The sequence below is a fragment of the Podarcis erhardii genome, assembly GCF_964252035.2.
Source record: "Podarcis erhardii genome assembly, chromosome: 15".
NCBI lineage: Eukaryota > Metazoa > Chordata > Lepidosauria > Squamata > Lacertidae > Podarcis > Podarcis erhardii.
In genome coordinates this window covers 40712400-40722739 of record NC_138505.1, presented here as the reverse complement: position 1 = coordinate 40722739, position 10340 = coordinate 40712400, and the positions used below count along the sequence as shown (strand labels likewise).

Here is a 10340-nt window from a genome sequence, read left to right as displayed (position 1 = left end):
ATCTCACTTGGTTCAGCATGATTTATGCCTACATTATGAGCATAGCATTAAAATGTTAGACTGAAATATCAGGGATGTGGAACCTTTGGTCCACCAGATGGTATTGGACTGCAACTCTCCTCAGTCTGAAAACCAGCCTGGCCATTGATCAGGAAGGATGGGAGTTGGAAGCCAACAATATTCCATATGCAATATAATGGAATATATCACCATTATATACTTCTAAAGGAGGACCATAAAGAACAAAATATTTACTTCTGACCTCATATTTGATGGTAAAATAACTTGCAGGAAATGGATTATACTTAAACAATTTGCTTATTAATGATAAAGAATGTTTACATTAACCTTATAATTTGTATTCTTGTCAGGGGCTCAGGAGCAGAGGCACAGGAGAGGGAGGAAATGGAGAGCGAGGGGGAGGAATCCGAGGGAAGCACAGGAGATGAAAGTGGTCCGAGGGATTCCATGAGCCTCTCCAGCGAATCGGAAGATTCACAGAAGGGAGTGCTGATGGCCAGGGCAAGGGGGGTGCCAAGGGGGAAACCCCAGAAGGAAGGGGCCAGCGGAGACTCCCAGAGCAGCAGTTGGAAATCAGGACCAGCTTCCCCACCAGAGCGCAGTGGGGGGAGGAGTCCCAGGCATCGGGACCAGTGTTCTCACCACCAGCGAGAGGAGATGAGTCAGGATTGACCACGCCTCCATCGGAGAGCGGGGAAACGGTCAAGAGGAAAGTTACTGCGCCAAGTTCAAATGTACAGGCGAGTGGCACAGCAGGCAGCCCGGATAGGGAGCCAGGTCCTAAAGCCCGCCGGAAGGAGGGGCAGGACTCAGGGGGGTCAGCGTCAGAAGAGTCCAGAAAGGAGGAAACCCCAGGGGGCAGAAGGACCCAGAGGAGGAAAGAACAACGGAAGAGGTGGAGTAAAGCTAGAGTCTTAAACTGGTGTCTAGGAGGCGGAGACTCAGATGGAGCTTCGCCGGTCTAGCTTCTAAGACGTAGAGTTGCATGCTGCGGTTTGGGAATGGAAACTAACCTTCAATAAAGACTTTTAAACGTTATTACTGGCTAGCGTTGGTCCTCTGTGAGCTGGGACCTAGAGGCAGCTCTGACAATTCTTAATAACAATACCTCGTTTTCTAAAATCCAATGGTCCCACCTGATTAAAAGATCTGTGCCATGTGATGGCTTCCTCATCCATGCTGAAGTCTACGTTTTGTGAATCTTGTGGAACAATCTTTCCTACTTTCACTCGGGAGAAGGTTTGGTTTGGAAAAGTAACCCAGTTAATAATATCAAATCCACCTGCTAACTCCCCATTCTCATCAAAGGACACTAAGTCACCAGCACTGTTGTTGAAGGAGATACTCCTCAAGAATGAGTGCAGCTAGGCAGACGAAAACAAAGGCAAAGTTTTAAAAGGAGAGCTTTTATGGATTTTACAAAGGAGAAGTATCCATCAATATATTTCACGCAATGCAAAGTAGTACAAAACTGTGCAGTCTACAACATTTGAAACACATTAGTATTTCTAGCAAGTATAGCTGGCCTGCCACTTGTGTGAGGGTTCAGCTCTGGGGTCCGTGTGCAAAGGCAAAATGGTGCCATGTCAGGAAGCCCTGGAACTGCCCCTCCTGCAAGGTGGGAGTGCAGGGAAAAGGGGGCAAAGAAATGGAGAGCACCTCATGGTGGGTTTTCCCTGATCTCCTTTTTTGTTTGTTTGTTTGTTTGTTTGTTTGTTTACTTTTCCCCATCCAAGAGATGCTTCCACACGTCTTGACAGCCCATGTTCCTAGAGAGGCAGGGAAAGGGTACAGAGTGCCATAACTCCTTCAACTACTCCTGCAGATGGAAGGGAAGTATAGGTCCAATATTGATTGTGGCTCCTTCAGCTTGAAGGAAAGGGGAAACAGTTAAGGATTGAAAAGAATGTGGGAATAGTTGTAGAGGAAAGGTAAAAGCCTTAAGCAGTTGTGTATGTATATATATCTATGTCCTCTGTTGTAGAGGAAAGGTAAAAGCTGTAAGAGGTTGTGTGTGTGTGTGTGTGTGTGTGTGTGTGTGTGTGTGTGTGTGTATCTATGTCTCCATGTTTGTGTGTATTCATTCTATGGACTGTGTGTCATCGCCCATTAGATTAGCCCCAAGCAAAGGTTTATTCTGAACAGAAAATCTTACCTGCCAAGGTTGCAGTTCTGGAGGATCGAGCCCACCTCTGCCTGCCATCATTCTGCGTTTTGACCTGGATGAGTGCATCTGATGTAAAGAATGTGCAATGGCATAAACAGCGTTATAGATACTGTAACTTTGGCCAGTCATGGTCATCTCAAAAATATGCCCAGGAAGGCTCTCCAGACTCTCATGGCCAGTGCAGGTCTTTGTGTTTTCCTTGTGCCCATTGGAAGCAGAAAATAAACAGTTGAATGCCTGTTGCCAAAAAGCCTGGAGGAACCCATCTCCATTTGGAGAGTTGGGGTTCAGGGTCTGAAGGAAGTCTTTAAATCCCTGGACTTCCTCTGTGTGAATTGCAAAAGACAAGGCACCATCAAAGACTTGTATGTCATAATACCTTTGCATTGTTTCTGAAGAGAAAGCCCACTGGGCTGTCAAAATCCACACGGTGCCTGCAACATCTTCTGCTAATGAAAAGAAATATTGCAACCATTTCACAACTGTAATGGTCTGAGGTTCTGCACACAGAACCAAAATGTTAACTTCTGAGGCCATCAGGAAAGAGGACTTGGCCCTAAGGAGTTCCAGGGAACTAAAATGATCTATACCCTGAGATATGGCTGGTAGTTTTTCATTGAAAGCCGTACAGACTCCATGCTGGGAAAGCGTTGGCACTAAGCTTTGCATAAAGGTCTCTCCATTTTCATCATCGGATGCCACAATTCCTACCCATGTCCATTGGAAATGTAGAAGTAGCATGATAATCCCTGCATATTGATATTTCTCATTGGGCACCGTTCGGTAGAATGTCTGGGGCTGCAACTCTGGGCTTCTCACTGGAGCTAATACACAGTAAGCAATCTGGAGGAAGAAATCAATCCCATAAGAATTGGAGAGTTAGAGCAAACGGTATGGTTCATTCCAAGTATCTGCTTGAAGAACAAACCTATAAGAATTTCTTGACTCCATTTATGGATGCATGTTGATCTCAGAATTTTTGTATCACTTTTTTAAAAATTCACTTTATCATAAAAATGAAGCAAAGCAAAGGACAGTATTGAGAACCCAGAAGATAATTAAAGAATCAGAAGCAGAAGAGATTCACAGCCCCCACACTTACTATACCTGTGGAATCTTGTAGATGCTTAAGATAGTAGCCATGTGGAGGGAGATCTCAGAGTCAAGTCCCCCAATAATAGCTATCTTTTGTTCTTTCTTGTCACATATAAAGTTGGGGACAATCCTTTCTGTGATGCACAGTAGTTTCATGGTGTTCTGATAAGTCATCCTTGCATTTACGTAGCTATCAGTGACGTGGAACCCAAAGGTCCTATTCGGTACGATATTAGGGTTCTCGTTTATTTCTTTCACAGCAAACACCAGGGAGAGAGTATTCTGGTAGCACTTCAGTATTTCTCTAATAAAAGAGTTATACTTTGTGTCAGAGGTATTCTCATCCTCTCCCTTTTAAGCACATAGGTAACTTTCTGGCTTTCTCTGGCAAATCCGAAAAGATTAAACAGAACAAATAAGCAAAAAACAGACAAGCAAACCATATATGCATTGTGACTCTGGACAGTTCATAGCCGAAACCCAGGAACAATATTCAATCAGCTTTAAGAATATTGCATCTAAAAAGAGTTTAATTTTGTGCAGAACATTCATATCCTGAAAGACACATACTGTATGTAAATTAATCTCTTATCTGCAGGTGTACCACTGGTGCCTAAAATTATGGGTCCTCACAGGCGGCTAACCGAACAGCCATTCCTCCTGTGCTAATGTTGCAAAGGAGGACTTGGTTGCCACATCTTTCTCTAAACTCCTTATTTTCTTTCAGCAACCAACAGACACTCACTGGATGAGAAGTTGCCAAGTCAGAAATTCTGACTGGTGCCTCTCAGATAGAGTTTGGTGTAGGTGGTGTGGGTTCCACATCAGGTGGAACAGGATATATTCTTTCTTAGTAACTGAGTTTCCATCTTTCCCTCCTTCAGATAAGATTGGGGCTGTACCAAAAATACTGTAGTCAATGTTAGTCATGCTCTTAGAAGGCCTATTATGATTAATAGATCAGACGAACTTAGGTGTATTAATTTCAGTGGGTCTACTCTGCAAATAAGACAGATAAATACTACTTTGTTTTGCAAAAACAAGTTTGCAGCTGCTCTTTTTATTAACCAATATGGTTTACATTGCATAGCAGAGAATATAATCCAAAATCTATGATATTCACATACTCTGGTTTCTCTTCAGATCGTATAAATCTTTCCCCTTTTACAAAATCTATTATATTCACGTTTCACAGCATCTGTGACTGTCAGATTAAATTATAGTGATTGTGAATATGAAGATAAAGCTTTGCTGCAAGGGAAAACCGGACGTTAATGGTGTGAAAGGAAACACAGAGGGAGGTTGAGGATGAAGTTGGGAGAAGGTGGTGAGAGCCATGGGATCAGGTGATGAGAAAGCAGAACAGGCAGAAGATAGAAACATCAAGAAGTGGAATCAAGCAATGAAGAAGCCAAGATCACAATGCAAAGAGAAGAAAATATATATTTAACATTCCTACTGGGAAAAAAATCACATGGAAACGTGTTCTGAGCATGCCAGTGTATGTTTTGTGTAATTGTAGCATACATGAGCTCACCAGGCGTACACTATGAAGGATAGAGTTTTTTTACTTACAAAAGTTCATCTGTAAGTTTTGTGTTTGGGTTCTCATGGAAAACGATTTCTTCAAATACAAAGCCGAAATAAGAAACAATTCCTCCAATGATTAGGTCCCCTCTCTGATAATTCTGGTATGGAAGCTGGAACGGCTCCATCATGGTGCATCTAGCAGAGTGTTCCTTGCTGTCAGTTGGAGGCAACTGTAGCCACAGGAAGAGAAGAATTTGCAGCAGAAATGTTCCAACCATCTTGGGGCCAACAGGGATGTTGAAAGTCATATTTGTATTTCATCCTCCATAAACTGCATTGCAAGAACTCTCATTGAATGACTTTGGATTATTTTGATAAAGGGAAAATGCCAATGATCTAATTCATGAAAACCTGCATGTTCAGAATTTCTCATGTGGGCTCTGAATGACACAGGATTTATTTTATATACACTTTCACACACTGACATTGATTGTGTTCATGGCCTGAAACAGTGTATAGGGGATTTGGCAAGATGGGTGATAAATCCCAGCAATTTGAGATAATTACTAGTTCCAAAGTTATCTCCTTAGAGCATTGAGCTCTGTGACTTTTAGTAAGATCAAAATAATGCTGCATATTTGTTATTGAGTAGTTCTCTTGTAATTGTGAGTGCCACAGGCAAGCAAGCAGTCCAGCTGCAAACTCTTGATCTGAAGCGAACTTCCTATTTTCCCCAACACTCTTCCTCAGTCTCATCTGCACTATTTCCCCCAGCTGTACATGTGTCACCAATGAAGACATGATTTTCAGCATTTTGTACCACAGGGGTGTTTCCTTGTATACCAGTTAAGGGGAGAAAAGAAATACGTAAAATAATGCAGGATCCAGTTGCAGGTGCAATAAAGAGTATGACATTTCATTACAGAAAAGTCTAGCTTAGTGCTGTGGACATATTGTATCTTTATTTCAGTAAGGCTTTGGACAAAGTCTCTCTCCCCACCCCCCCACCCAATCTTCAGAGTGGAATGAGGGAACTGTTAGGTGGATTTGTAGATGGTTGACGGATGGATCCCATTTTGTTGCAATACGGGTAATGTCTCAGGCCAGTTGTGCTCAAAGGCATTGCCACAGAATCAGTACTGATCCTCATCAGTGACAGTGATGGAAATAATTAAGGTATTCACCACTGTCCTAATTGTGTCCTCACACTTTCTCCCAAAGGAATTCTTGGAGCTGCTCCAGATCTTTTTTATTGTTTACTTGTTAATTCTTTAATTATTTCTTTACTTGTTGATTCTTTAATTTCTAGGGACATGAGTATCCCAGATTTCTAATTACATACACGTAAATAAAATAGCAATAACAGACACCTAGAATTACAAGCATGATTCAGACTTCTGTGTGCCAGTGTGGTGTAGTGGTTAAGAGCAGTGGACTCGTAATCTGGTGAACCGGGTTCGATTCCCCGCTCTTCCACATGCAGCTGCTGGGTGACCTTGGGCCAGTCACACTTCTCTGAAGTCTCTCAGCCTCCCTCACCTCACAGAGTGTTTGTTGTGGGGGAGGAAGGGAAAGGAGAATGTTAGCTCCTTGAGACTCCTTAAGGGGAGTGAAAGGCGGGATATCAAATCCAAACTTCTGGATTATTTAAAACTATCTTCTTATTAGCTGCTCCCTGCTGTTCAGCTCAGGCCTCAGTAAAATAACATAGCATTTGGGGATAAAGATGCAGCCCAGTAACCCACAACTGGAGGCCAAGATGGAGAAGATCTCCACAGCCACCATGTATTTGCCCTTGGTGCTCAAGTAGGTTGGAACAAAGGAGAGCCACACACTGCAAAAGACCAACATGCTGAAGGTGATGAATTTGGCTTCATTGAAACTGTCCGGCAACTTTCTAGCTAGGAAAGCCACCGTGAAGCTGACTATGGCCAGTAAACCCATGAATCCCAGGACACAATAAAACATGATAGTGGAACCTTCATTACATTCTAGTATTATTTCTTCAGTCATTGAGTCCATGTCAACATCTGGGAATGGGGGAGAGGTTGCCAGCCACACAATACAAATTGTCACTTGCATAAGGGAGCAGGAAAAAACAATTGGGGTGCCCAGTGGCTTCCCTACCCACTTCCTCATTCGGGACCCTGGCTTGGTGGCCATGAAAGCTAGAACCACAATGGCAGTTTTGGCCAAGATGCAAGAAATTGCCACTGAGAAGATCAAGCCAAAAGCAGTTTGTCGAAGGAGGCAGGTGACTTCCTCAGGCTGGCCAATGAAGAGCAGAGCACAAAGGAAGGAGAGCAGGAGGAAAAGGAGGAGAATATAAGTGAGGTTGCGGTTGTTGGCTTTGACTATGGGAGTATCTCTGTGCTTTGTGAATATTTGAAGCACCAAGACTGTGATGAAGGAAAAGAAGAGGGCAAACATGGCCAAACTGATCCCCAACCATTCTCCATAAGACAAGAATGTTTTGTCTTTGGGGAGGCAGCCATCCTGTTCATTGTTTGCATATTGATCTTCAGGGCATTCTAAACAGTCATCCATGTCTGAAAATGAAAAAGAAATAAAGAAATCTCAGTGAAACAAAAAGGTCTTCTGTCCCGAAATTGGCACAATGCATCTAAGAGATGCCAGAATATATATTGGCTACTTCTATACTTTTTTCCCACTAGAGAAAGGAGCATTCCTTACCCTCCTTGTTTGAGATCTTCCCTTCTGGACACGGAAGGCAATCATAGCAGCAGAATGGCTTTCCTTCCTTCTTGTTCTTTCTATAACCTACATGACAATTCTCATTACACAGAGAAGTGGGTTGTGCCTGTTCATAAATGAAAGAAGGAAATTGTTTGGAAGTTTGCATCTCACTGACCTATCTTCTAATAGTAAACATGACGGTTAAGCAATAGATCTTAAATACAGCTCTAATTGTAGCACTGGAACTTTGGAGCTTCCTATAGGTTTCTTGTTTTATCTGAAGATGATCTTAAATTCAGCGCTAATGGTAGCATTGGAGCCTCTACCATTATTCCAGTACCTTTGCCTTTATGAAAACCATATTGGTATGTTTTTGAACTTCTTCAGAGATTGGCATGGCAATATCTTCTCAAATTAGAAAATGTTCAGGTGAAAGCTTATTGGGTCAGTATCTCATGAATATAGAAATTGCTCATATATTTTTGACATACACTTGCATTCAAATTTATCAAAATTCTGCCTTGTCCAGGTAGTTTAGCCTCTGTTCCTTTAACTTTGAACTTGCGAATTATGCTTCCAATGGTTTATGTAGGAACATTCAGTGCCTTTGCTTTCTTTTTTTATACCTGTATCCTTGTTTGTGAAGGGTGATGATCTCTTGTCTTATCTTCTTGGACCATTCACTTGCCTTGCTGTATGGCTAATATACAGCAACATTTGACACTCAAGAAACCCCTTCCGAGTTCAGGTATTTCATGTGTTCCACCTCAAGCACACCTGAAGCCCTTGATTAGTTGCATCAGGTGTGCTTGAGACTAAACCTGTTGTATTTGTGCTGTTGTGATGGATTCTAATCAGGGGGTGAATAATAGTGAGACTGGAGAAGCCGGTATAAGTTGCATTTTCAGTTGTATTTGGGGAAAACCAATTGAAGCATCCATTTAGTGGAGCTATTTCAATTGCTTTTGCAAAGAGCTGAAATTTTGTAAATTTTGATAATAAACCTGATTTGCAATGGAGGTTGAATAATTTTGATTGCAACTGTAATTGTTTGCTTTTGATGGATTCTTGCAGCGCTGTTTGCTTGCAGGGTTACCTTCTTCATTACCTGCATGTGTCTAAAAATAATAGTTTGTACCTGGGGTTTCTGTGAACATTCACTGTTAATCATTTAGCTCAGCAGCTAATGTAAGGGAATGTGTTTTGTATGTTTACCATAATGCTGCAAACAATGAGAAGGTTTAAATAACAGATTGGCTCTGCCTGGAGTTATTCTGGGGTAAAAATTACGGCTGTGGAAGAGATTCGGCCAAATCCCAAGCTGAATTGGGCTGATTCTGAAGGAAAGGCAGGCAGCATCTGCAAAGAGCAGCATGGAGCTCTTTGCAACAGAGCTTTCAAATAGCCCCACACTGCACTTTGGATATGTCTGCCTGTTCCAAGCAGGGGGACACATGAGTGAAGTCAAATTGAGCAGGATTGAGCCCGTTAATGAGTAGAGGGTTCAATCCTGATGGTTGCATGGGTCTTCTTCACCAGTTCCAAGCCAGATTTAATTTTTCTACTTTCGGCTATATTGTCTGAAGGAGGTTGATATTGGCCCAGGTGTTCCCTAACCCAGCCCCAGAATGCGCTGGGGACTTGTGCAGAATCCTGAGAAGGAAGGATGGAACAATAATAATGTTTAATTAAATAATAATTAATTAATTATTATTTAATTATTAAATTATTAAATAATTATTAATTATTAAATAATTAATAATGTTTAATTAAAAGACATACTGGGCTTCCTGAAATTTCATTGACTAGTGACACTTTCTTTATAGCTGAGACACTTCTGCAAATAGTCCTAGAAATAAGATAGCTTTCCTTTTATCAGTGTGACAGCCTGATATTTCCTTCACAGATCGTGTCTGATTCTGATAACTGATGATTCAATGTGTTGCAATGAGGCAGTTTTTGGAAACTGTGCAAAAATATGGAGAAAACCCTGAACAAATTCTTACCTGGTTGAACCAGTTGGGCCACATGATACCATCATCATGAATGGTTAACCTCTTTTCTGGGGGAGCTTGTGGGTCCATTGTTCCAACTTTGACTCTCAGAAATGACTGATTTGGGAATGTGACCCAATTTATTATATCCAATCCAGCTACTAATTCCCCATTTTGGTCAAAGGAAACTTCTTCCCCAACACTATTATTAAATGAAACTCTTCCCAGAAAATGGTGGACCTAAGTTTGAAGAGGAAAAAAACAATTAATGAAGTTGCCAAAAATGATTAAATATTAGTAATATTCGTACAAATAGAGTGCTTATCTTTAACATTTAAGAGCTATAGTTTGTGGTCCATTTAAAAGTTGTATCTTAGTGTTTTTCTTTCTCTGTTTTTAATGAGTCTCTTCTTCAAAAATGGATGGAGCTAAAAATGAAAAAGGAATTAATGAGCAGTGCTGCTTTCTAGAAAAAGAGGTGCTGGAACTCACCACAAACACCTCCCTCGTTCCCTTGGAATAGCAATGGAGCCCCCCTGAGAGGGGAGAGAACTGAGCTCCCCTGAGTTCTGGCTGAAAAAAGCCCTGCTCGTGTGCATATACAAAAGAGCAACATTGTGGAACACAATATTCATTTTAAATGTTTTGTGAAGGATAATTTCAATTGTAGTAATGTTGATTGTGGTGGTAAATGTGGTTCTTTTAAGAATTACAGTAAGTCTTGGCCCAAATTTCATAGAACTTAGACCACAAATATTAGACAGCATGTTCCTTCAGATAGGAGGATAAGCTCTGTAGATAAGCTGCTCATCACTTTCCAGGGATTCAGGGCTGCC

The 10340-nt window shown here is 41.5% G+C and overlaps 1 protein-coding gene across 1 annotated transcript; it reads right to left on the bottom strand.

The window, feature by feature from the left end:
- Positions 1-6466: 6466 nt before the first annotated feature.
- LOC309330249 (vomeronasal type-2 receptor 26-like) lies at positions 6467-9712 on the bottom strand (the record flags this gene model as incomplete). The annotated part of the gene is made up of 3 exons (XM_081841637.1): positions 9517-9712; positions 7508-7634; positions 6467-7362 (listed from the first exon to the last, which is right to left on the bottom strand). Exons 1-3 carry the CDS (start codon positions 9592-9594, stop codon positions 6467-6469), a joined length of 1101 nt encoding a protein of 366 aa, XP_081697763.1. The 5' UTR covers positions 9595-9712.
- Positions 9713-10340: the final 628 nt, after the last annotated feature.